The sequence below is a fragment of the Pelodiscus sinensis genome, chromosome 6 (assembly GCF_049634645.1).
Source record: "Pelodiscus sinensis isolate JC-2024 chromosome 6, ASM4963464v1, whole genome shotgun sequence".
NCBI classification, from domain to species: Eukaryota; Metazoa; Chordata; order Testudines; family Trionychidae; genus Pelodiscus; species Pelodiscus sinensis.
The window spans coordinates 107,894,234-107,920,627 of NC_134716.1; the positions used below are offsets into that span (position 1 = coordinate 107,894,234).

A 26,394-nucleotide genomic window follows, 5' to 3' on the forward strand; every position below is an offset into this window, starting at 1 on the left:
GATTGACTTATTCATTTAAAAATCTGATTCCCTGCCATTTACAGTCCTTGAAGAACTCCATGGCAGCAGCTCATTACCTTTCCCAATATACTACATGACATCATGCTGCACATAAATATCCCTATATACTTCCTTTTATTTGTTTTAAACCTGCTACTTATTAATGTCATTTGGCAATACCCCCCAGTTTCTTGTGTTATGGGAACAAGTAAATAACTTTTCCTTATTTACTTTCTCAACACCAATCATGAATTTAAAGACCTCTGTCTGTCCTATTCCCCCTTAGTCATCTCTTTTCCAAGGTAAAATGTCCCAGCCTTTTTAATCTCTCCTCATATTGCAGTTGTTCCATACCCTAATCATTTTTGTTGCCCTTTCCTGAACTTTTTTATCTCATTTTTACCAATGCCAACATATCTTTTTGTGAGATAAGGTGGCCCCATCTGTACAGAGTATTCAAGATATAGGCATACCATCTATTTATATAAAGGCAATAATTGTATTTGCAATGCTCATTTCCTGATAATAGTGTAGTACTCAGTAGGCTCTATGCTTCTGTCAGAAATGGCAGACAGCAAAAAATTCCACATAGGTTTGTGAGATTTTTTTTTAAAAGGTACATAAATTATGGGATATGGGTGGCATTGCATGATGGAAAACTGACCCCTATTTCCAGAGATCCCTGAACAAGTGAATTTCCTTCCCACACCGTTCTGAAAAAAGTTCCTACGAGGAACTGCACCAGATTGTGCACCAGATAAGCACACGGATACCTACTCATGGTATACTGCATTTTGAATCAGCACAAGCATGCCACTTTTAAGGAAGTAGTGTTATTACATTGGTGTAATGGGGCATTTACATTAGCCAGAGATAGGCTTTAGTGTAGACATATGCACAAATAAGGTCCACACAAGACAAGGTATGTCAGCCTAACATTGTAATGTAGATCAGGCATGAGGGCTCAAAAGGTACCTCTTGCCCTGGAACCATAAAATAGGTGAAGGGTGGTTATGTAAGTCCTACATTGCACAGAGAATCTTTATTGTGTTGGCTGCTTTCTGGGCCCTTGCAACAATGATTTGGTGCTCTAGATTTTAGGTGTTACAGTCAGATAATAAAATTTACTGTACTAGGCAGTAGACCATGTTGAATGTTACAGACTTAATGAAAAGCTAAAAGACAAACAAAGGAGATTAACATTAGTAAACTTATACTAATCTTTATACAGACAAATAGGAAAAACAATCAATAAGGCCACTATCTAATAATTTAACCATAAATATGATCTTAAGAACATAAAATTTTTTGCAGTTTTAAAATTAAAAATGGGTTGAGAATTGCTTTGGATTTAAACCTTCTCTTGCAGTGTTTGCAACTCAAAAATTAGTTTCACTGAGTAGAACATGTGAACCAAGTTCATCACACACTATGTCATGTTCAGATGCCAGATAATTAGCATAAATGGTGAAAAAAAAGGAAGTTTTAGAAAATTTTGATGTTTAGTTTGGTGATGAGCTTTAAAGATAGTTCTTTCAGATAAAAAATTATCACTACGGTTGATTTAAAAGATTAAAAACACCCCACAAATTACATTCACATGTAATGAAAATAAAAACTGTGCAAGTCAGTAAAAAATGGACACAAGATGCTTAAAAGTCAACAAAATTTAATGAAATTGTCAGATGTGTAACAAAAAGTACACTTTCTGTCAGAAGATGGCAGCAAAGATGCAGTTTCTTCTGTATATAAAACTAGTTCCATGTTTCAGGGGTGACCTGTTTATGACATTGGAGTCAGAAGACGCTATTTCTGAGATAAAAACCAAAAGCTATCAGGCTCTTGTATGACTGTGTATCTCACCTCTGGCTCAGGCAGTTTAACTACCAATGGGGGAGTTAGTTGAGATAGCACCTCAGCTGGTGTAAATAGTTGCAACTATTGATTTCAATGGAGCTGTGATGATTATTACCAGCTGAGTGTCTGGCCTGTTTTGCCTAATGTCAAACTCACTTGAAAGTTGTGGTTGGAAAGACTGTCTGGAATTAGAATGTTATTGGGTTCACATTCTGCTTAGGAGAGACTGAAACAAGGAGCCAAGAAAAAAAAAGTCAGTGAAATAATAGGGAGAAGAATTGCAATGAGACTTTGAAACAGAGAGACTGGGGCAAAGGAAATGGGAGTGAAGAAATGGGGAAGAGGTAAACATTTTAATAAAAAATACCATAAACCCAGGCCAGTTACTTGTACCAGCCTGTTTTGGGGATCCTTTTATCCTAATTATATAGCAAGGCTTCCCTGGAGGTAGCAAACCATGTTTGGACTTTTTCATGGTTTAAACTGAAACACCCTTGTAGGAGGAATAAAGATTCAAGGAAGAAAATTTCCACAACCTCCCACTAGTTTTGCAAACAAAAACATATTTGAACATTTTGCAAAAAGCTGAATTCTCTGAAGTTCACCCACTCGTATCTAGCGTTAACAGAACATAACTTCAGGCAGGACTTGGTATGTTCCATGAGCCCATCACTGATGAACTGGCGGCAGAATCCATTTTCCAATTGTTTTTAGTGTTAAAAATTTAGGCTTTAATCTTTTAAAAATAAAGTTTTTAATTATGGCCTCTTGCCTTGATCACTGTGAACCTTCTAAATGGGACCTGATGCGGTTTTGTACCCTGGAATCTGCAAATAGCCTGGAAATACAGACACCTAAGCTATCTACTATAGATCATAACTCTTGTTCTATTATTTATTTCAGGGATGTGCAATAAGCAGCCAGACACAGTTTGCCAGAGTTAGCCCCTGGTGGGCCGCTGTCACTGAGGTGCGGGGAGCCACTAGGCCCTGCACCCCCATCTGCAGCCAAATGTGACTCTCAGCCAGTAGGTGGAACAGAAGGCTTATTAGTTCACAGGGCACAGCCTAGACCAGACTTATTAGCACAGGAACCAGAAGCAGTCAGTACAATCCATCTTGGGAAGTGGGGGGCCCAGAGCCAGAGCCCTGGGCCCTCTCCCTGTATCCAAAACCAGCTGAGATTAACCCACACATTCAGCAACTGGTTGCAGTCCTACAGGCAGTCTCACCTCCTCCTCTGTCCAGCTTCCCTGTCAAAAGGTGTCACCTGGTCACACACCCCTCCAAGGCTCAGGTTACTGTGAGCCTGGGCCATTGTAAATGTGCTGACCTCCACATTCTTCCTTAGTGAGTCACACCTGGAATTCCCACCCCCATCTAGATAGTAGGGCAATGCCTAGGGAAACTGAGGCACACATACACACACAAGTTACTACAGAACAATACAGGACAACAGAAATCACATGCAACACAACAAGTGAACAGAGCGAATACAATCTCCACTTTGTCATAGCCACCAACACTTTATTTACCTGCACATTTGCAGGTACAGCCGCTTGCAGCTTCCATTGGTCACAGATCGCTGTTGCTACCTAATGAGAGCTGTAGGAGGATGTGTCTCTTCCCGAATCTCATTAGCCTGTATGAAAATTGCTACTGCTGTGCAAAAACCTGTGATCATGTCACCTGATGCTGGAATCCATCATGGATTCAGTACTTTTCCACAAGAAGGGAAGAAAGGAGTCAGGTTTGGTAGACAAAGGATTCCTGCCTTACACAAATCCTAGTAAAGGGTGGGGAGTGAAGTAATCCTGGTCATTGAATTGTCCCTGGAATTCCACTTAAGATGACTGCCTGAAACAACTAAGACTGAACCGGGGGAAGGAACTGGACCCAAGCTGGAGGATATCTGGTCTATGAAGAATATTGTTAGAACTTCTTGGGTGATATATTACATGTAACTAGGTTTTTTAGTGTATTACTTTTAGCTTGTGGCTTCTGTTTTATTTTGCTTAGTAACCTACATTGTTCTCTGTGCTGTTTTATGACCACTTAAATCCTGCCTTTTATTCTTAATAACATCACATTTGTTTATTAATAAATCCAGTGTAAATAACTGTTATGGAAGAAAGGGGGACAAGAATTCTGTGCATATCTTGCTATATTGAGAAAGAGGGTGAATTTTTATGAAACTTAATCTGTATGAAATTCCATATAGCATAAGATGGATTTTTCTAGGGTTCAGCTCCTGGATGGGCTGTTTATTTGAGTGCATTGTACTGCTTTCAGTCTCTGTTTGCAGCCTTGTAGATGTGGCCTTGTCCCTGTGTCTGTGCTGATGCAGGCTGGAGAGGTGGGATCAATAAGACAGGGTTACAGGGTACCCAGGTTGTGAAGGAAAACAGGCTCATTGGGGTCTCAGCACATCTGGTGACAGTCCCAAGGGAATTTCAACCCATCACATAGGATGCATCTGCACTGCACCTGGAGCTTGAACTGAGCTACACAAATTGCATAGCTTATTTCAAGTTAATTTCTAAATAGAGTGCTATTCTGAATCATCCCTTACTCTTCAGGGAACGAGGTTCACAGGGACATCAGAATAGCAAGCCCATTATATTTTAAAATAACAGGCTTGCTCAAAAGATGCGGAAAAGCTATTTCGGGATACTTCTGGTATCCTAAAATAGCTCTGCAGTATAGACATAGCCATAAGGCCCCTCTGAATGTCAGTAAGGCAGAAATGAAAGAATAAAACAAAGAAAGAACTTTAACAAGTATAAAGCAAATGAAATTGACATGTAAGCACCTATGTGAAAATAACTTCATGTGTCTAGATTAACCTGTTTATACTAGGAATACTGAAAGATGAAGCCTAATCTTTTGTTCTTAATTCACCTTTTTGAGTCCTCTGAATCATTAACGCAGTGATGTGTTGGACATTAGATAAATAGTTAATTTTGTGTATTACCAAAGGGTTCCGTTTTGTTTTTACATCAATGGCGGTGTCATGGGCAGAGTGAGTACAAAATCCAGTCCTAATGTTATTGCAATAAATTACCACAATTTTCTAGGAAAATGTACTCCTAGGAACACCAGATGGAAGTTTTATTTCTGTTTTTCATTTTAAAATAATAACTTTTAGAGATTGATCTCAGAAATCAATCCCCTGCTGTGGCTTTCATGGTATTGCCATTATGCACTTTGAATCTTATGTTTAGACTATGGGGAGTGGGACTTAGGACTGGATGTCCCCTATATTTTCACTGACCACTGTGTAACCTACACCAAATCACTTACAATGACACTCTCAATTTAAAAAGTTGTGTTTTTTTAAAAAAGGTCCTTAACTATGTTATTAATTGTGTTAGAGGAGCAAAACAAAACAGTTAAAACCATGTAATTTACATTTTATCTTTCCTCATCCCCCTACTCCTGCCTTTGTCTCTGTCTCTTAGCATGTCTACACTAGGAAATTATTTTGAAATAACTATTTTGAAATAATGTGTCCACACTATGGGGAAGCCTCAAAATTAGTCAGAAGCAGGCTCCATTAATGTGGACACACTACCCCAACTTAGAGCCCCAGGGAGCACCGTGGTGGAAGTAATTACTTTGAATGACTGTGGGGAGTAGTTATTTTGAAACAGCGGCACTGGAGAGTCCACACTACAGCTATTTCTAAATAACTATTTTGAAATTAGCATTATTCCTCGTGGAAAGCAGGAGTTATTATTTTGAAATAACTAGCCCCTTATTTCGAAATAATAGGCTTGGTAGTGTGGATGCTCTGCTTATTATTTTAAAATAAGGGGAGTTGTTTCAAAATAATTCCCTAGTGTAGACCAGGGCTTAGAGACACTCTCATATTTCTTACCTCATTTAAAACTGCGTACTTTTCAGCACCATCAATCATCCTACAAAACTAGGCTTTCCTTCACATTAGTGGGATGCATCCCATTTATAATTTAATACATGTTCTACTCCCAAACAGTGAGATTTTTTTTTCTAACAGCAGCATTTGGCTCTTTATGTTTTTTTCATACTGAGTAATTCAGTGTTTAAAGTTAAGACATGTGGCCATTTTATAGTAATGGAACTTTGTTGATTTCGAATTACCATGTTTCTCCCCATAGATATCCTTAAAATCCTTTTTCTCAAAAAGGTTGTAAACAGATCTCCTTTCGGAACCCCACAAAATGACCACAGTGGAAATGTTTAACTAATAACGTAAACTAAGAGTAAATCCTTGTTCCATAAGGAAATAGGAGTTCATATTTAATCTATATCTTTATTACCATCCTGTAGTGAAAGCATTACCACTCAGTGGGGCTTAGATTTTCATGTATGGACTTGCTTCATGACAACATATGCTAAACAACCACAGACTATTACTTCATTCGAATGGTCAAAGGTTGAAAATACATGTCAGATACGTTAATCGGAGTTGTGCTCACACACAGAAAGGAGAGAATAGGAGAGACTCTTGTACTGTATATAAAGATCTAACTTCCATATTCTTACAATTCTACATCTTATTAGCTGGCAAGAGTGAAGTAGACTAAGAGTTATAACCAATGGAAAATAAAAATAAATAACTTTAAACACCAGGGCTGTGTCTAGACTGGCCAGTTTTTCCGGAAAATCAGCCGCTTTTCTGGAAAAACTTGCCAGCTGTCTACACTGGCCGCTTGAATTTCCGCAAAAGCACTGACTTCCTACTGTAAGAAATCAGTGCTTTTTGCAGAAATACTATGCTGCTCCCGTTCGGGAAAAGTCCCTTTTGCGCAAAACTTTTGCGCAAAAGGGTCAGTATAGACAGCTCAGATTTGTTTTCCGCAAAAAAACCCCGATCATGAAAATGGTGATTGGGGCTTTTTTGCGCAAAAGTGCGTCTAGATTGGCCATGGACACTTTTCCGCAAAAAGTGCTTTTGCGGAAAAGCGTCCGTGCCAATCTAAACGCTCTTTTCCGAAAATGCTTTTAACTGAAAACTTTTCCGTTAAAAACATTTCCGGAAAATCATGCCAGTCTAGACATAGCCCAGTTGAAAAAATATAGTATTCCCGTCTCTCAGTTCTCACAACTCAACATTTGTTTAAATTAGCCGGGGAACAGGAGAGTGGTATATGATAGCAAGTTTGTGACATCAGTCCAGTTCCAAGTGGACAAATGTTCACATCATAAAACCCACATCATAATGGGCACTAGTTAACAGCTTTATCTTAACAGGGATACAGATGACTGACATGGCATGGATTCTGAGATTCCAAAGCCAGCAATCCTCTTAGGGTTGTCCCCTGGTGTGCTGACCCCTTAGAACTGAGTCCTCCCAGAGCTGAACTGTGTTGTACTGTAATGGAGTGGTAACCCCAGCACTATGCCTTGTCTGAGGGAGACCAGAGGATCTGGCCCAGCAGGACAGGGTAGTGGGGAGCCCTACAGAGCAGGAAGCTGGGCATCAGTGGCATAATCAGCACACCAGGGGACAACTTAAGGGGACTTCTGTGATTCACCCAGTCACAGGATCCATGAGATCATCTAGTCTGACCTTTTGTATAACACAGGCAATGGAACTTCCCTTGCATAGGGCTCTCTTTCAAGGAAATTCATCCAGATCAGGGCTAAGGCACAGTGGCACGATTAATATAAGGAAGCTGCACACATTATATGGATAAATACAGACTTTAGGCTCCAGAGCTGTCACTATGACACCTGGGTATGACTTTTCAAAAATTCTCTCTTTATTATGCTAACTAGAGTTAGAAATGAATTCTAGGCACTGTGAACAAAGAATCCTCTCTCACTCATGCACATATCCACTCATTTTTAGGAGGGGAAGATAGCAAAGGAAGGTATTGAATTCTAGGTTTTAGGGTCTCCTAAGCTTTCTTTTTTAAAAAATTGTATTCATGGTTGTTTTTTTATTTTGTTCCAGACATTTCCAATGAAATATATTTTGTTTGCAGTACATGTTCTTGGATTATTTCTTAGTCATGACTCAAATGTTCTGGTGAGCATTTTATGAACAGGTTTTGTTATGATGTTTCATGGAAGCATGCCAATAATGTTTTCGCAAAGAGAAGAGACAGTTGCATCTGAGCAAACAACTGGGTCAAAACAATATGTAACAGATTGCTCAGTGAATCGTGTCTATATGCTCACTGCCAGTTATGGAAACAAAGGGTTATTTTTATAGGTGTCTTCTTCATATGGAAATATTTGACCTAAGATTTAAAATAATACTGGAGTTGAAAGTTATTGCAAGATCCTATAGTTCATATGTAATAGTAAAGGAAAGACATTTGCCCTTATTTAGTTCTGAAGAGCCCTAAAATTGGATTTTGAGTGATTCCACTATGGAATAGCGCAGAAGGATTCCAGAGGGAGCTATGTCTAATTTTCAAGAACCAATTAAAAGATTACCATATTTACAACTTGCAATGAGGGACAAATGGATGGACTTCCACTTTCTTTGTTAAGAAAATAAAAATACAGTGTATTTGTTCTCAGAACTCCTTCCCTAACTCTTTCATGGTTTTCATTAATATGTCAATTTGCTCATCTTAAATTTCCTCTCATTACTCCTGCCAACTGGTTTCTACATTTATGCAAACACTTCTCTGTATAAGGCTCCCACTGGTTTCTCTTTTTCCATCTTTTTCCTGTTTAGAAAAGGGAGGGAAAAGGAGTTACTTTATTGTTGCCACTTTCAGCCCTAGAACTTTGGCCCACAAGAGACTGCAATTTGCATCCTCACTATTAACAAGTCCCAAGGACTAAATCTGCCTACACGACCTTCATGTTGCCTTGAAGGCCTGACTATTTTAATGCTTTCTTGCCAAGGCTTTCAGAAAAGATATGGAGAATGTGCACATGCCTGTTTTGTTTTTTAATTCCACAGTGATTACTGTCTCAGTTATAAGATTGGCTGTATATCTGCCCCCCTCTCTGATTTCATCCCTTTGAATGTCTCCTCCCCACCCTCCTGTACCTTTATCTCTCCTGAGGTGGAATCACCTAATTCTCCCACTATTAGAACAGACGTTAAACTAACAGCCCTTTATGTCAATCATGGTTATCCTGTTGATCCAGCTGGATACACTACCTGCAATTCTTATGCTTAGTAGTCTGTGACTAGTGATGAACACAGTGACCAGACAGACTTCTTATACCAAAATATTATTTAATCTTTAAAATAGTACTAAAGCTGTCACCATGCCTCAGTGGGCCACAATTAAGAATACCAAATTCAGGACAAACTGCTGCCAAACCAAAACTGGTAGTTATTCTTCCATAAGATACCAGGCCAGCAACAAAAGTAAAATTCTGTCTCACCACACTGCCTAACAAGGAGTCAAAAATGCAGCCTCCTTAGGTATTCTAGTCTTGGATTCAATACCAGACCCTAACTTAATGATCAGGGGTATTTAAAAACCAATTTCTTCAACCAAAGGGCTCTTTGGATTCCAAAAGACCAGTCACACCCCCAAGTCAATACATAATTCAGATCTCAATAACCATACTGTTGCTAACCCTTTAATACCTAGCATCTAAAGATTTATTTATAAAAAGAAAAAAAAGTGAGAGTTAAAATGGTTAAAGGAAGCAAATAAATATATCAATCGCAGAATTCTTGAATCAGGTTCAGAGAAGCGATGAACGAAACTACTTGCTTAAGTCTCTTGTTGCTTCCAATTCTTTGGAAGGCCCTCAGTCCCTTGGTTAGAATGCTCCCATTAGTCCCATTAGTATAAAAGTTAGGACTGTCATTAATTGCAGTTAACTCATGTGATTAACTCAGAGTTAATCATAATTTTAAAATAGAAATTAATTGCACCTTTAATCACACTGTTAAACAATACCAATTTAGATCTTTTGGTTTTTTTCTATATATATATTGAAATACAGGCAGTCCCCGGGTTACGTACAAGATAGGGACTATAGGTTTGTTCTTAAGTTGAATTTGTATGTAAGTCGGAACTGGTACATATTGTAGGGGAAACTCTAGCCAAACATTTCTCCAGAGCTCAATTTTATTCTCCCACACCTCACTTCCCTCAGTCCTTTAGTCTCAAGCTGAGGTGTCTGCTGAGAAAAGCCTCTCCGCGTCTCCCTGGTCTGCTGGGGTGAGGGGGGGGGGGCCGCTAGCTTCGCGTCTCCCTGGTCTGCTGGGGGGAAGCAGCTAGTGTGGGGTTGCCTCACCCCGTTTGTAAGTAGGGATCCGATGTAAGTCGGATCCATGTAACCCGGGGACTGCCTGTATATTGATTTCAATTACAACATGAAATACAAAATGTACAATGCTCACTTTATTTTTATTACCTTTTCCACTGTAAAATAATTGTAAAATTCTACCTCCTACAAGTACTGTAGTGAACCCCTTTATTGTGAAAATGCAACTTACATATGTAAAACTTTACAGCCTACAAGTCCACTCAGTCCTACTTCTTTTCTTATTCAGCCAATTGCTAAGAGAAACAAGTTTGTTTACATTTAAGGCGGATAATAGTGCCTGTGTCTTAATGACAGTGTCACCCGAAATTTAGAAAAGATATTTGTATGGCACTTCAGTAGCCGTCATTACAAGATATTTACATGACAGATATGGTAAAGATTTGGATGACACTTCATGCTTTGGCCACCGTTTCAAAGAGCATGCTTCTATGCTGATGACACTTGTTAAAAAATATTGCATGAATTATATTTATGACTGAACTTCTTGGGGAAGAATTGTATGTCTCCCGCTCTGTGTTTTATCTGCATCCTGCCATATATTTCATGTTACAGCTGTCTTCAATGACACAACATGTTGCTTGTTTTAAGAACACATTCGCTGCATGTTTGACAAAATACAAAGAAGGTACCAATGTGAGATTTCTAAAGATGCCTATAGCACTTGACCTAAGATTTCTGTATCTGAACTGCCTTCCAAAATCTGAGACAGACAAGGTGTTGAGCATGCTTTCAGAAGTCTTAAAAGAGTAACACTATGATGCAGTCACACTATGATACCACAAGAAAAAGAAAGCCAGTCTTCTGCTAGTAGCACCTGACTCAGATGATGAAAATACATATGCATTGGTCTGCAAGCAGCACTCACCATCAGCATGGACACATGTCCTCTGGAATGGTGGTTGAAGCATAAAGGAACATATGAATCTTTAATGCATCTGGAACATGAATATCCTGCAATGTCAGCTACAACAGTGCCTTGTGAATGCCTATGTTCACTTTCAGGTGATGTAAAAAAAAGTGGGCAGCATTATATCCTGAAAATGTAAACAAACTTGTTTGTCCGAGTGACTGGTTGAACAAAAAGTAGGACTGAGGGGACTTATAAGCTCTGAGGCTTTATGTTGTTTTGTTTTCTGAATGCAGGCTTTTTGTACATAATTCTACATTTGTAAGTTCAACTTCCATGATAAAGAGAGTGCACTAAGGTACTTGCATTAAGTGAATTGAAAAATGCTTTTTTACGGTGCAAATATTTATAATAAAAATATAAAGCGGGCACCGTACACCTCATAGCCTGTGTTGTAATTGAAATCAATATACAGTTTTGACTGCTATAGTCCAGAATTCCATAATCTGTATCCCCATGGATGCTCCTGTGTTGGAGCACTCATGGGGTTAAGTTGGCCCCATGCTCAGCAACTCTTGCCACCTTCCTGGAGCTTCTGGAGTGGCACAAATAGCTCATTTGTGGCACTCGAGCTCAGGGAGGGAAGGTGAAGAGTGCGCACAGGGGAACTTTTGTGGAGGAAGAGGCAGGGTGGCCTGGCCCCCCAGCCCTGGGGCTTTGCAGCCACCCTGTCTCTCTACTCCTGCCCACTGAGCAACCCTTCCAGTCCCCAGTGGCAACAGAGGGGCCAGCATTAACTGAATGGGGAATGTGGAAGAGTCCTCAGGGGAAGAGGCAGGTGGATGCAGAGCCCAGAGGCTGGCATTTGGGCCAGGAGTGCAGGCTGGTGGCCACATGGCTTAGTGCACTCCTGCAGGACTACACTCCTGACCCTCGGTCACAGGGCTCCCCAGTCACCCTGTCTCTTCTCCTGAGCGTCCCCCCATTCCGCACTTGGTCAATGCCAGCCCCTCTGCTGCCACCAGAGTGGAGCTCCACAGTCAGCAGCAGCAGAGGGGCCACATTGACCTCCCCTGGTTTGGGTCCGGTCAGGTCCCAAGAGTGCCTGATTAGGGAAGTACAACCTGCATTTGAAAATGTGAAATAACATGTGCATATACATTTTGGTGTCATCCCAGAGCAAGCACATTTGAGGACAAGGGCACAGTCAATACTCATAACTCCTGAAATAAAAATTATACATGCTCATAAATAGACTATACCAGCCAATTGGAGCTGCATGGGCAGTGCTTGTGAGCATATGCAGCACACAGAAACCCTCTGCTCCCCTCCCTCTAAGGGACACACCACATAGAGGTGCTCATGCTGGCCCCAGCAGCTGGCCACTTTGAATGTGTGGGGTCACGATGTGCCTCTTGAGGGGGAAGGGGAGCAACGGATCTCCACATGATGCACGTACTCACAAGCAATGCCCCTGAAGCTCCCTTTGGCCAGTTTGTCCTAATTGAATGAGTGCACGGTAAGTGCCTCCCAGCCAGAGCCTGCACCTTGCTCCAGGTCAGAACCTCCTCCTGAACCCAAAGTCCCTCCCAGAATCCACACCCTAGTCCCCTACCCAGAGCTCCCTCCTGTACCCAAACTCCATTCCAGACTCTTCACCCCCTCCATCAATATAATAAAAAAGTGCCACCCTGACCACTTAACAAATTCTTGGAATGGCTCCCTACAGAAAGTATATCCCACTCGTGCCTTATGGGAAATGCTATGATGCTTTTCTGTATGCTGCTCGACTAGCTCCTTTCAAAGCAAAGGCAATTAAAATCACTCTTAAGCAGAGTTCATTGGTTTAAAAACACAGCAATAAAACTGCTAGACTTGCAGTTTCCCATGCATATCCCTTCCTCCCCACCCCAAAACTAGGGTTGCCAGATGGTTTCAACAAAAATACCGGACACACGTGACATTACATCAGAATCTACATTACATCTTCTTTAGAAAATACTGGACATTTATATTTTCTCAATTTGTTTCCCGAACAGAAAGCTCAAATGCTGGACTTTCCAGTTCAAAACTGGACACCTGGCAACCCTACCCACAACACAATCCTGATGCTCCTTTCCCCTTTACTTGAGCAACCTTTTCTGGCCTATGACAACACCTGTAAAAGGAATAGAAGGTAAACAAAATATTCATTGCCCCAGAAAGAGCCATAGCTCCCTTTTACCTTGTCACAGTAGCGCATGCTTATTCTGTCTGTTTTGGCACCAGACAACTTTAAAAACAGAACAAAACAAAAAACCACCAAGAATTTCTCTCTCTTTTTGACCTTGGTCTGGAAGCACACATACAGGAAGACTAACAGCCTTTTGAAGCAATACATTTTATTTTCCATTAAAGTATTTACTGCTGCTGTAAGCAGAAATGAAACTTACAACTAAACAGGGGTGAAAGAAATTTAACAATGTTCCCAGTAAAGGGGCCTGATTCTGGGCCCTTGAAGGGGTGGGGGTGGGGGTCAGCCTCTCACAGTCAGCCCTTCAGCGCTGCACAGCATGTACTGCATGGGGCTCCAGTGGCAATTTAAAATGCCCAGAGCCACAGCAGCAGCTGGGAGCCCAGCCGAGCCCTTTTGCTCCCCTCCCCATCAGCAGCCTTGACCCCTCCTCCATCTGTGGTCCTGCTGGTGGCGTGACAGATCTTTAACATCATTACCCCCTTTACCACAGTGGCACTTTAACGTTGGCAGTGTACAGGTTGATACGGGCAGCCACTTCTCAGTGGACCCACTTTCACCTCTGCTACTAAAGGAAAGAATAAAAAGCCAAGTGTGCACCTACAATTCAGAGAAAGCTGCATGTAAATTAGGCCTCCTTTGCAAAAGGCCTTTGAAACATAAATAAAGCCACATTCCCAAAGGCCTCTCTCTCTGTGATAAGAGAATGAGGCCACCCTCTCCCACACCCTTAACCCATGCTTTTACACTGCTTAAGCAAGTATTCTGTTCCTGCACCTGAAAGGTCCTGCCTTCTTGCTCTCTGATCCTATGTCACTTTTCTCTTTTTGACCTTTTGCCCACAGCACTGTACAGTAAGTAGTTTTATTGAAGTACCAAATGGCCTCCTCCTACTCAGAGCTAATGGCCTCTTTTCTGTCCTCATCTCTTTAGCTGGCTGTGGTGCCTTGCACATTGCTGGCCGCTCCCTTCTCATTCATTCACTGCTCTCTGAGTTTTCCTTCTTTCAGTATTTCTGCTCCGAGCATCTGTGAGTTTTCCTGAGAGCTCAATCCTCATCCCCTCTTTCTCTCTCTCAGTGCTTTCTCTTAGGTAAGTGGATTCATTCCTGCCTCACTTTTACAATGTGAAATCACAAATGCATTTTTTCTACCCAGTGTCTTTTGTCTTCAGCCCAGACCTTCATTTCCCTCCCTTCCATTGCTACCTGTTAGCATGAATGACAGTTCAGAGGATTCCCTTTCAAGTGCAGATGTAAAAGGTCTTTGTAGCAGAATGCAGGTAGTTAAGTCGTTGAGACAGTGTCCTTTCTGGTTGAAATGGCAAGAAACTGTTTTTTCTTTGTGATCCTGTCTGATATCTGTTTTGTGGGCATTAATCCTTTGGCGAAGTGTCTGAGACTTTTGTCTAATGTACATAGCAGACGGACACTTTCGGCACATGATAGCATAAATTATATTTCTGGATGCGCAGGAATATGTGTTCTTGATCTTATAACTCACTTGGTTAGGTCCAATAATGGTATCAGCAGAACGAATATGTGGACAAAGCTGGCGACGGGGTTTGTTGCAAGGGAAGGTACCAGGGTTGGTATTAGTGTGGTATGTCCTGTGGTTGTTGGTAAGAATCATCTTGAGGTTAGGTGGTTGTCTATAGGAGACTATGGGTCTGTCTCCCAGAGCCTCTTGGAGTTTGCTATCCTGTTCCAGTATAGGCTGTAGTTTATTGATAATGTGTTGGACAGGTTTAAGTTGGAGGTTGTAGGTGATGACAAGTGGTGTTCTATTGTTGGTTTTCTTGGGTCTGCCTTGAAGTAGATGGTTTCTAGGTATTCATCTTGCTCTTTCAATTTGCTTTTTTATTTCTCCGGGTGGGTAGTTGAGGTTTATAAATGCTTGGTAGAGATCCTGAAGCTTCTGGTCTCTGTCAGTGGGATTAGAGCAGATGCGGTTGTATCGAAGGGCTTGGCTATAGACGATGGATCGTATGGTGTGTTCTGGATGGGAGCTGGAAGCATGTAGGTAACTGTATGAGTCAGTGGGTTTTCTGTAGAGAGTGGTGTCTAATTTTCCATTGTTGATTTGTACTGTGGTATCCAGGAAGTAGACCTCTCGTGTAGAATGGTCCAGGCTGAGGCTGATGGTGGGGTGTAGGTTGTTGAAATCTCTGTGGAATATCTCCAGTGTTTCTTGGCCATGCGTCCAGATCATAAAGATGTCATCGATGTAGCATAAGTAGAGAAGGGGTAAAAGGGGACGGGAGTTGAGGAAACGTTGTTCTAGGTCAACCATAAAGATGTTAGCATACTGTGGGGCCATGCGTGTACCCATGGCTGTGCCGCTGATCTGGAGGTATAAGTTGTTCTCAAACTGGAAATAATTGTGGGTGAGAACAAAGTTACATAGGTCTGCTATCAGGTTGGCAGTGGTGTCCTCTGGGATAGTGTTTCTAATTGCTTGTAATCCGTCTTCATGTGGGAAGTTGGTGTATAGAGTTTCTACATCCATGGTGGCAAGGATGGTGTTATTGGGGAGGTTATCGATGTTTTGTAGTTTCCTTAGGAAGTCAGTAGTGTCTCGAAGATAGCTGGGGGTGTTGGTTGCGAAGGGTTACTTATTCTACAGTATGTTTTGCCCCTTGTTGAGTTTCTGTATTGGCTTCCATTCTTTTTCTAAAAGTGGCTTAACATAAACCTTTATGCCTGCCGCCTATTCTATCTGCTCCTAAACCCCTTCTCTTGTCCTCCAGAATGTCCTCTCTGATCATTCCCATTTATTCTTTCCTCCCTTGTATGTCTTTGTAACTTCTTTCTCATTACAATCTTACTGCAACTGAACTGTTTTCCCTGCTACAGGATGTCTCAGTGGGTCACAACTAAGAATACCAAATTCAGGACAATACGATAGACTCACCCCACACTGATGGTTATTTTCCCACTCAAGCATATTGTTCACAAGCTGTTGTGAAGGTCCCTTGACCTTCTGTATATGGAATTAGCCAGGTGTTGTGTGACACTCCTGGTCCAGAGGGAGGAAACAGGGGAAACATCTTTGGGATATGGGATAGCCACAAGAAAATCTAGACTGTCTCACCCACATCAGAGCTGGTGACAGATCCACTAGAAGAAGACCACAGCCCTCTTGCAAGACATACTGGCTTTAACCTCTTTCTCCTGTTTCCTTATACCCTACGGTGTTGCCTGCCACCACAGTTTTTAAAATATATTTTGTTCCAATAAAAAAACAAACATTTATAACATGTTTTCCAAAATGCTTGAAGTTAAAAAAATAAAAAGTAGAAGTAGAAGAAAACTTGTTTATTGGAAAACATCTGTTTATCCTTAAAGTAATATAAAATGTACAGGAGTTCATTACCTATCAATTCTGGTATTTTTAAAAGGGATCATTAGTTTGCACAATTTTTCATTAGCATACACATTAGGGATTCCATAGTAAATAGAGCAACTGTTTCTTTTTAACTTTGTTTTTTCAAGTGACCTGAATGGAAGAACTGAAATAAAAAGAAATAAAATGTTTACAGTATTTCATAAAAGTGGTACATCTGTCAAGGCTGCCTGAGGACAAGTTGTTTGAGAAATGTTTACTTTTTCAAACATGGGAATTCTTAAGTGGAGTGGGATGCTTGGCATGTTCATTTGCATGCCTGTACCCAGCATGCTTTTTGGTATCTGTCTTCAAACTGTGGGAAGAAACAAAATGATTAATGTGCTTGTGTTATGAGGGCACTGAATTACTTAATATAGCATAGGGGTGTTACCATGCACATTAATGTGGAGACCTTTTTCAATTGCTAGAGGATGTTTCCCCTCCCCCTTTAGACGTGTTCATGGTAAGGCAAATGTGATTTAGACAAGGTAAGCAAACCCTGGACACTCCCTGTTAGACTAACTCCACAGTGTCTCATGATAAGTTTGAAAATAAAATTCAATAAGTTCTACATTCTGCACAAAATATATCTAATTCACTCTCCCTTTCCTTTCCCCCCCCCACCCCCCCACCCCCCACATTAAGATGGGAAAGATGGTAACCTTGCGAAAAAATATATTTGCAGATCAGGTCTGCTCTTTAATGTCCATAGCTTTGGCAGAATCTAAAAATAACTGTTGTTGAGAAATAAGACTCCCCTCCACATCTTTGTAAACAACTGAACACAATGCATTCATTTGAGAAAACAACTGAATCACTTTAAAGCAATAAATCAAGGGGCAAGAAGAGTAGCATGCATCTCGTTTAAATTACTCTTCAGATAAAAGTAAGTTCTTCTGACTATCTTGTTCAGATGCTGTTAATGGTGAAGCAGTATATGAAATATTACATTACCAACTCCTCTGCAATGCCAAAGGCATTTGTACAGGAGTTTTACCTGAGTAAAGCCTGCAGGACTGGACACATAGGAAGAACTTTTGAGATAAGTGGTAAATGTACTTCATTAAGGACAGCAGTTCGGCTGCATATTTTTGCGCCTGCACCCTTTAGGCAAAGGCTTTTGACCACAGCTTAGCTTGTCTATTGACTATATCCTCTGACACAGATAAAAAAATGTTTAACTAAAGGGTGATTTATGAGGAAATAGGGAATTCCACTGGTCTCCTTTATGATTATTTCCCATTCTATGGGCCAGATCCTAAAAACCATTGGAATGAGTTTACCCTTTCACCCTGCTTCCCAGGCAAGAACAATGGCCAGAACAATGGCTTTACAACAGACTAGACTAGCTCTCCTATCTCCGTCTTATCTTCCCTCTTCTCTCATTATATACCCCCCACTCCAGTGAATGGTATTAGCAGCAGAACCATCTTTGGGGCTGCTTTTCCATTTACAGTGTATACCCCTTCCCCAGATGACTTCTGACTGACACTTAAAGGTCATTTCACTAAAATTTCTGAAAGTCATTGATTTGCAGTACAGACTTCTGGAACTAGAGAGTTATCTGGGACTTACGGCTACTCCATAAACATAAAAACTTTATATATAGTTACTTTATAGAGATCTAATCTGAATTAATGATGAAGGAAGAAAATATAAAGGCATCTACAATATCTTTCACACTATGGGTATTTTAAAGAGTTTAGTCATGAATTCAGCAAATTAAAATTTTTCCATTCCATTTATGATGTATAAGCTTATAATGAACAATTTTAATGAGAAAAACTCTGAGGCTAAGCTATATCCTTCAATTTTGAGTCAGTGATTTACTTACATTAAATTGAGAGTTAGATAAGAGACACATGTCCTCAAAAGGGATCATTTGGTTTTTATTAAGTTTAGCATTTTAATAAATTGCTAATGGCAGAATTCCTAAAGTGCACAATTGTGTTTAATTGAATAACAATTTGCTGTTTTGGAATAAAATCGTCTTCCTATACTGTAAGCTATTTTGTTCCATATTTCAATATACAGGTAATGAGAGCTGTACTTCAAATGTTTCTGAATTAGAATTTGACATTGCTCAAAAAATTGGATGCACCTTTGGAAGTTATCTAAACCTCATACATCTGCCAAGCTGGGCATTGATCCTGTTGTATGCTACTGTATAAGCATCTGTAGGATCACGACCTTAAGCTGGGAGTCTTGAGAGACCAAGTCTTCACCTGAGATTTTCACTTAATTCATGGCTGAAAATAATATAAGAGCAACTTCTTCCGTAAGACCTTAGCTCTTCCAGCTCTAGGCCTCGCTACAAACTGGAATTTGAACATTTTGAAAAGATATTATGTCACACCTGGGATAGGCTCAGAGAGATTTAAACTGAGACTAAACAACCTACCTACTTGTGTTTACAGATTAAGAAAAACAACAATAAATTAAGTTAATGAATATCAATGCCTGTACCTAGGTTTGTTATATGTCATATGTTGTATTTAGTTAGCAATTCACTGGGCATGCTTCAGTTTAAAAGAATAAATATGGTTGCTTTTTCTCTGCCTTATGAAGTACAGTGGCGCCTTTTAGGAATTGTTTTAAAGATAGTTCTCTCTTTTACCGCAGGGGAGATTCTAATGACTGGAGAACTAGTAAAATGTTGATAACAAGAACCAACCCCCACCTGCCAAGTAACTGAAAGAAGATGTTTAATCAGAGCATTTAAAAAAAAAAACAACTCTTTGTTTTTAATGTGTTCTGTCGATATCTGTTCAGCTTTATTGGTTAATTAGCCTTCTGGGGAAAGGTTGCCTAAAAGTGAATACCTTTTCCTGTCAAGAGTCCCAAGAAAGGCTCCATCAACACTGGGAAATAGAACTGACATTCCTGATACTGCTACAACCACAAACCCCCAGCAACGCTCTCTGACATGGGGGTCGACTGTGACTGTAAAAGGCCCCAGGCTAAGGCTCTTTAAATCTCTGCTGGAATCCCATTCAGCATTGATCCAGTTATGGCACCATAAGTACAAGTGTATTGTACACTATGAATTATCTGTTTATAATTATTGCAATAATGGGACAAGCACAATAGAGCAGCGGTTCCCAAACTTCATTGCGTGACAACCCCCTTCTGACAACAAAAGTTACTACATGATCCCCAAATAATGCCTGAACCCACCCAGCCGCTGCAGGTAGCGGGGACGGACGGGAGGGCAAGCCAGAGCCCCGCTGCTCCAGGCACGAGGGGCCAGAACTGCAGTAGGCCTGTAACCTGAGTTCTGCTACCAAGAGCAGAAGCTCTCAGCTCTCAGGGTTTGGCCCCAGACTCCTGCAACTCCAAGTCAGCCCTCACCATCCCATTAAAATGGAGTCAGACTCATAAAGCTGCAGTACACTTAAGAACCGCTGCAGTAGAGCTGTCACAGCCAGGTCATAAGTGGCCAGAGGGAGCAGTCATAGCCAGACTCCACAGTCACAAGACAGGAGTGAGCAAAATCAGGATACTAAGAGGTCAGAAGCAGGAGACGAACTGGAGATAAAATCCACAAGTCAGGAACCAGAGTCAGGCTAGGTCTAGATACCAGGAGGTAAGACTCAGGAGACAAACTGAAGGTCAGAACCACAAATCAGATGCCAGGAACTCATTCTGCGAAGAATACAGAACAGGGTAGAGCCCAGTTATTCAATAGCTGCCTCTTCCTTCTTCTGGCTTAAGTAGAGCCAAGAGGCCAATTAGCTGTTCCAGGACTTCACCAATAGAACTACAGAAGTAACATCTGAAGGTAGGACTGGGCTTCATGGATCCTAGGTAAGCAAGCATCAGTAAAATATCAGATGGAAGATTGGCCTGTGTCTGTAAACCCTGCTGCCCTAGGTGTATGGCCTGTGGCTTATGATACTGGGTCTCCTCCAGGGAAAGAACCATGTATGTCAAAGTATGGAGTGGTTTTGTGATGCAGACAAGTGCATATTAAAAACTATATGAAAATTATCACATGAATGTCATGGATAAGCATCCAAGATAGACTTGAGCCCTGAAAGCTGATTTACTTTGCTATGATATTTATGATTATGTGCAAGAGTTTTGCAAATGCAACACCCACTTGTGTTGGCATTCACAGAGAAACAAAATATGTGGTCCCCCTACAATCTCAAGTAATCCATCACAGGAAATATGGACACCTAATTCTAACAGCAGTGATCCCTCCTCTAACCCAATTCAGCACTGATGATAGAAAATTAGTTCCTTTGTCCCCAAATTGATCCATGGTGCATAAAACCTTGGCCATCTAAAAAGTGAAAATATTGATCACTAACTGGCTCCTTATGTGGTAATCTCAGAGACAACAACACAGCCAGCACAGTTGTCTGTGCTTCCAAACAAGTTTGCTCTTGCTGCTGGATCTTTTACAGTTTGGCTTTGACTCCACAGACTGTCATGCAAAAGAGAAGTATGCTGGGAGGAGATACCATGGGGAAAATGGTATTGCATATTGTTACATTTTTAGGTAATTAAAATAAGCTTGTTTTCTAAATATTTCTCTGATGGCAGCAAATACTTGGAAAATAAATAACAAAGAAACATGGGAGTACTTTTTTTAAATTGGAAAAATGTTTAGAAATATATTAACTCAAAAATAAACGTGTCTGTGACATTCTACTGTTAACTTATGTGTGCTTTTCTCTAATGCAGGCTATGTTGTAATCACATGTATCCTGTTAAATAATAATTTGAAGAATAGCTAGTCTTCTTTATGGTAAAAATTAGATCTTGTGCCATACTGCATGTCATGTTGGTGGCAGGAAGAGGGTGGGAAGCTGCTGTCCTTCCCAATCCATGTGCCATCAGCACAAAAAGATTTCTCTCTAGTGCTTGAAAATGATAGTAGGGAATGAGAGTTTCTCTACTCACTAGGCCAGATTCTCAGGAGGGATAAATCAGCATAGTTTAAATGAAGTCAATGGAGCTAACCTGATTTGTGTCAGCTGGCAATCTTGTTTCCAAGAGGCACAGTCATCTGGCTTGATACTTCTCCAGTCGGCTAGCACAGCAATGCATATGGCACTGAACTGTGCACTTGCCACTACAGTGCACTTCCAGAGTGCATCTACACTGCACCTGGAGTTTGAAATAAGCTATGCAATAGCTTATTTCAAGTTAATTTAAAAATAGCTTATTTCGAGATTTTGCACTGTCTACATAGCACTTATTTTGAAATAAATCACTATTCCGAAACGTACCTTATTCCTCATGGAATGAGGTTTACAAGGATGTCGGAATAGCGAGCCCATTATATTTTGAAATAACAGGAGTGCTCTAAAGACGCAGAATAGCGGAATCCCAAAATAGTGCTGCAGTGTAGATGTAGCCCCAGAGTGGCAAGATCAAAAGAGATACCTGACAACACTCTTAGGGTATGTCTACACTACAAAGTTAATTAGAACTAACAGCTGTTAGTTTGAATTAACTTTAATAGCGGTTATACATGCAAACCGATAGTTCGACTTTAAATCTAACTAGCGGAGCGCTCAATTTGAACTAGGTAAACCTCATTCTATGAGGACTAACGCCTAGTTCGAATTAAGTAGTTCGAATTAAGGGCTCTGTAGCCACTTATTCGAACTAGTTGGAGGCTAGTCCTTCCCAGGTTGCCCTGGTGGCCACTCTGGGCCAAACCAGGGAAACTTTTCTGCCCCCCTCCTGGCCCCGGAGCCCTTAAAGGGGCACGGTCTGGCTACAGTGCTCGTGCCAGTTGCAAGCCTGCCAGCACCCAGCCAGCAGACCCTGCACCTGGCACGGCATGAGCCAGCCACCCGCTGCCACCCAGCCCTCCGCCTCTTCCCAGGACCAGGCTGGTGGCTCCCAGGAGCCTGCCCGGGGCCGCAAGAGGTGGGCACTCGCCTGGTCTAGTGCGGAGATTGTGGACCTCATCGAGGTTTGGGGGGAGGCCTCCAACGTCCACGACCTCTGCACTAGGCACAGGAATGCGGCCGTCTAGGGCAGGATAGCTGCCAGCCTGGCCACCAAAGGCCACATGCAAACCCAGGAGCAGGTTTGCATGCAAATCAAGTTGGTCCAGTGAGACCCCCCGACCCTGAGCCCTGAGCTTAGAACAGTGGTCTCCAACCTTTTTACACTGAAGATCACTTTTTAAATCTCAGAACAGGCGAAGATCTACCGCCCCGCCCCCTCCTTGAAGCCCCGCCCTCTCTATTCTCCTCCTGTTCATCACTTGCTATCCCCAACCCATACTTACACACTCTGATAAACAGTTTATTTTTAAATTATGTGATACATACAATTAAAATCACGTGTTTTTAGTTATGAAATAAATGGTCTGTTTTTTATTCATGCTATTTAAATCTAAAATGAAGCATTTATAATTATACATTTTGTGGGGGCAGAGTTCTGCGGCTGGGGGCAGGGGAGAGGGAACAGGGTGCTGGGAGGGCAGAGGACAGGATTCCGCAGCAGGGGACAGGGTGTCAGTGGGGACAGAGTTTGGGGAGTGGGGACGGGAATGGGGACCGAGCTCTGCAGCTGGGGACAGGGGAATGGGGACAGAGTTCGGGGAGTGGGGATAGGAATGGGGACAGAGTTCTGTAGCTGGGGACAGGGGAGTGGGGACGGGAGTGGGAACAGAGTTCTGTAGCTGGGGTCAGGGGAGTGGGGCCTGAGGAGAAGGGAGAAGGGACAGGGGATAGGGTGCCAGTGGCAGCAGAGTCCCCTGCATCTGCCTCCTCTCAGGATTCTTCCCCCCGCAGAGTGAAGCTAGCACATGCCTTCTCTGGGCCCGACCCCTCCCCCCCCCCCCCCCGTGGCGCAGGGACACCCTGCACGTGCCTGCCCCGGGGCCAAACCTCCCTTCCACAGCGCAGCCCAGACCATCCCCCCCTTCCCCTCTCCTCCCACAACATGGCCAACCCCCGCAGGCACCTGCCCCATGGCCACACACCCCTCCCATGGCACAGCACGGCCAACCCCTCCGCAGCACGGCTAACCCCCCGTGTGCGCCTACCCCAGGGCCAAACCTCCCTCCTGCATCACGGCCCGGCCCAGCCCGGCCCAGCCAACTCCCTCCCCTCCCACAGCACGGCCAAACCCTGGGGCCGACCCGCACTCCCATGGTGCAGGGAAACCCCTGCGCTCAACTCACCCCTCCGGCGCCGGCGGCGCAGAGAAGCCTCCGCACTCCGCCTTCAGGGTCAATGCCCTCTCCCCCAGCACGCGACAGAGCTGTGGGAGGGGAGCAGCCCGCTCACTTCTGGAACCCCAGGAAGTGACGGGGCTTCAGAAAGGATTTCCGTCTACCCCGCGGGAAGCCGGCACTACACTAGAGGTAGATAGTGGGGCTTCTCAGGGGTGGGGCTGTGGGGTTGCCCAAACACCTCGCGAGCGACTGGGCGAGGCCTCAACCAGTTGGTGACCACGGGCTTAGAATATAAGAACATAAGAACGGCCTTACTGGGTCAGATCTAAGGTCCATCTAGGCCAGTAGCCTGTCTGCTGACAGCGGCCAACACCAGCTACCCCGGAGGGGATGGACCGAAGACAATGACCAAGCAATTTGTCTCGTGCCATCCATCTCCAGCCTTCCACAAACAGAAGCCAGGGACACCATTCCTACCCCCTGGGTAATAGCACTCCATGGACCCAATCTCCACGAATGTATCTAATTTCTCTTTAAACTCCGTTATAGTTCTAGCCTTCACAGCCTCCTGTGGCAAGGAGTTCCACATGTTGATTATGTGCTGTGTAAAGAAGAACTTTCGCTTATTAGTTTTAAACCTGCTGTCCATTCATTTCATTTGGTGTCCTCTAGTTCTTCTATTATGGGAACTAATGAAGAACTTTTATTTATTCACCCTCTCCACACCACTCATGATTTATAGACCTCTATCACATCCCCCCTCAGTCTCCTCTTTTCTAAGCTGAAAAGTCCCAGTCTCTTTAGCCTGTCTTCATATGGGACCTGTTCCAAACCCCTAATCATTGTAGTTGCCCTTTTCTGAACCCTTTCCAAAGCCAAAATATCTTTTTTGAGGTGAGAAGTACACAGTACTGAAGATATGGCGTACCATAGTTTTATACTTCCCCTCCTTCTTCTTCCCCTGGCTTCCCCCTTCCAGCTCCCTCCTCCCAAGTTTCCCCCTCCCCCTCCCACCGTCTCTCTTCCCCTCTCCCACCTCCTTATCCCAGTCTCCCCAGAGGTTAATCCCCCCCCCCCAGTTTTGTTAAATAAAGAGAGTTTCAATTTTTGAACACACATGTCCTTTATTTTTTACATCAGGAAGAGGGGCTTGGGAGGGGTAAGTGGAAGGAGGTGAGGGAGGAATGGGGCACGAGCCCCCAATGGGGAGGACTGGGGTGGCTCTGCAGGCTCCTCAGGGTGGAAGCTCTCCTGCAGGGTCTCCTGGATCCTGACAGCCCCCCGATTGACCCGCCCGGATGGCAGCCTGCGGCAAGTGCAGCCGGGCTGACGGCCGAGTGCTGTGATGTGCCGAGTGTGGGCACTCAGGGCACTCTAAGACAGGACTGCTTTGCTGTCCCTCATCGAGGTAGACAAGCAAGCAGGGAACCCTGAGAACTGTCTGTCCGGGGTGGGGGTCGGGTCCCTTTAAGCACAGCCCTCGGATAGCCTGAGACAGCAACTCCACACTCTAAGTCCTAACCTGATGCCCTGCCGGCACTGGTTCTGGCCAGCCTTTACTTCGGTTCAGGGTCCACTCAATGTGGACATGCTATTTCGAATGAGCAAAACACCAATTCGAATTAGTTTTTAGGTCTAGATGCACTAATTCAAATGAGCTTAGTCCGAATTAAGTTAGTTCAAATTAGTGCTGTAGTGTAGACATACCCTTGCTCCATGAGGACAGGATTTTGTCTTAAGGACAAGGTGGCTGTTAATTAATGATAGTATTTTGTAGTATTGGTCCTAGAGACCCCAGTCTGGGATATACATTTTACACATATGTAATGAAAAAAGCTCCTTTCCCAGTGTTTCCAATGTAGATCATTTGTCAAGTTTCTAGGTTTTAGAAGGGATATCTCCATATTTTCAGTGTTTCAGTTTCCAAAGCAGGCACACAATTTTCACCCTGATATATATAGTAGAATTTGCTAGTTTTGCTCTCTTTGAGAAACATTCTGTCTTATCCTTATAGTGAAACTAGAAGACTTACCTGGCATTGCATGGGTAAGGCCTGGGGCCATGCAGGCCAGCAGGGCACAGCCATGCTGGGTGGCCTGGCAGTTATGGGGGACTGGACTGTGGTTCCTGCAGGGGAGGGGGCTGTGGCTGCATTGGCTGGCTCTGGAGGTGCTCCCTAGATGTGGAGGAGAATGGTGGTGGGTCCTGTGGCCGGCAAGATGATGAGCTCTATCCCCAGCTAGCCACTCCCTTCCTGGTGCAGCTGCCCCCAGTGGTCACTCTGCAGCATAGATGTCCCCAGCACTTGTTCCCCCAGTGGTTATTGTGCAGTATCACATCTCTCTCATCAGCCCCCTCCCTTTACATGTGTGACAGTTCCCTTTGGGTGTGAGCCCCCGCCCGAATCCAGGACGAGGGACCTGCGAGCCCGACTGCCGACTTGTGACAGTCCCATTTGGGCGCGAGCCCCCGGCCGAGTCCGGGACGAGGGCCCTGCGAGCCCGACTGTCCCGTTTTCCCCTTTCGATAATCTGTGCCAGGGTCTGTTCCTGGCTACCTGTGGGCTTCATGCTCCCTCCCGGGTTTTGCCTTGCCTCCTCCTCATTGGGGTGGGGGTGAAAGGGGACCCAGACCCTCCCTTTCCACCGGGTCCCAGCCCGGGGCTCTAAGTACAGGGTCAA

General features: G+C 43.0%; 1 protein-coding gene across 2 annotated transcripts in view; it reads right to left on the bottom strand.

Moving 5' to 3' along the window:
• The window catches only part of TARS1 (threonyl-tRNA synthetase 1), a 53,483-nt gene that overhangs the window by 26,819 nt on the left and 270 nt on the right, over window positions 1-26,394 (bottom strand). Inside the window, exon 2 of one of the 2 annotated variants that reach the window (XM_075932586.1) lies at window positions 25,746-25,889. In XM_075932586.1, coding sequence (XP_075788701.1) covers window positions 25,746-25,799 — 54 coding nt within the window. In that variant the 5' untranslated portion in view covers window positions 25,800-25,889. Of the gene's footprint in view, window positions 1-25,745; window positions 25,890-26,394 lie in introns of those variants that run through there. The other variant, XM_075932587.1, reaches the window with a different exon arrangement.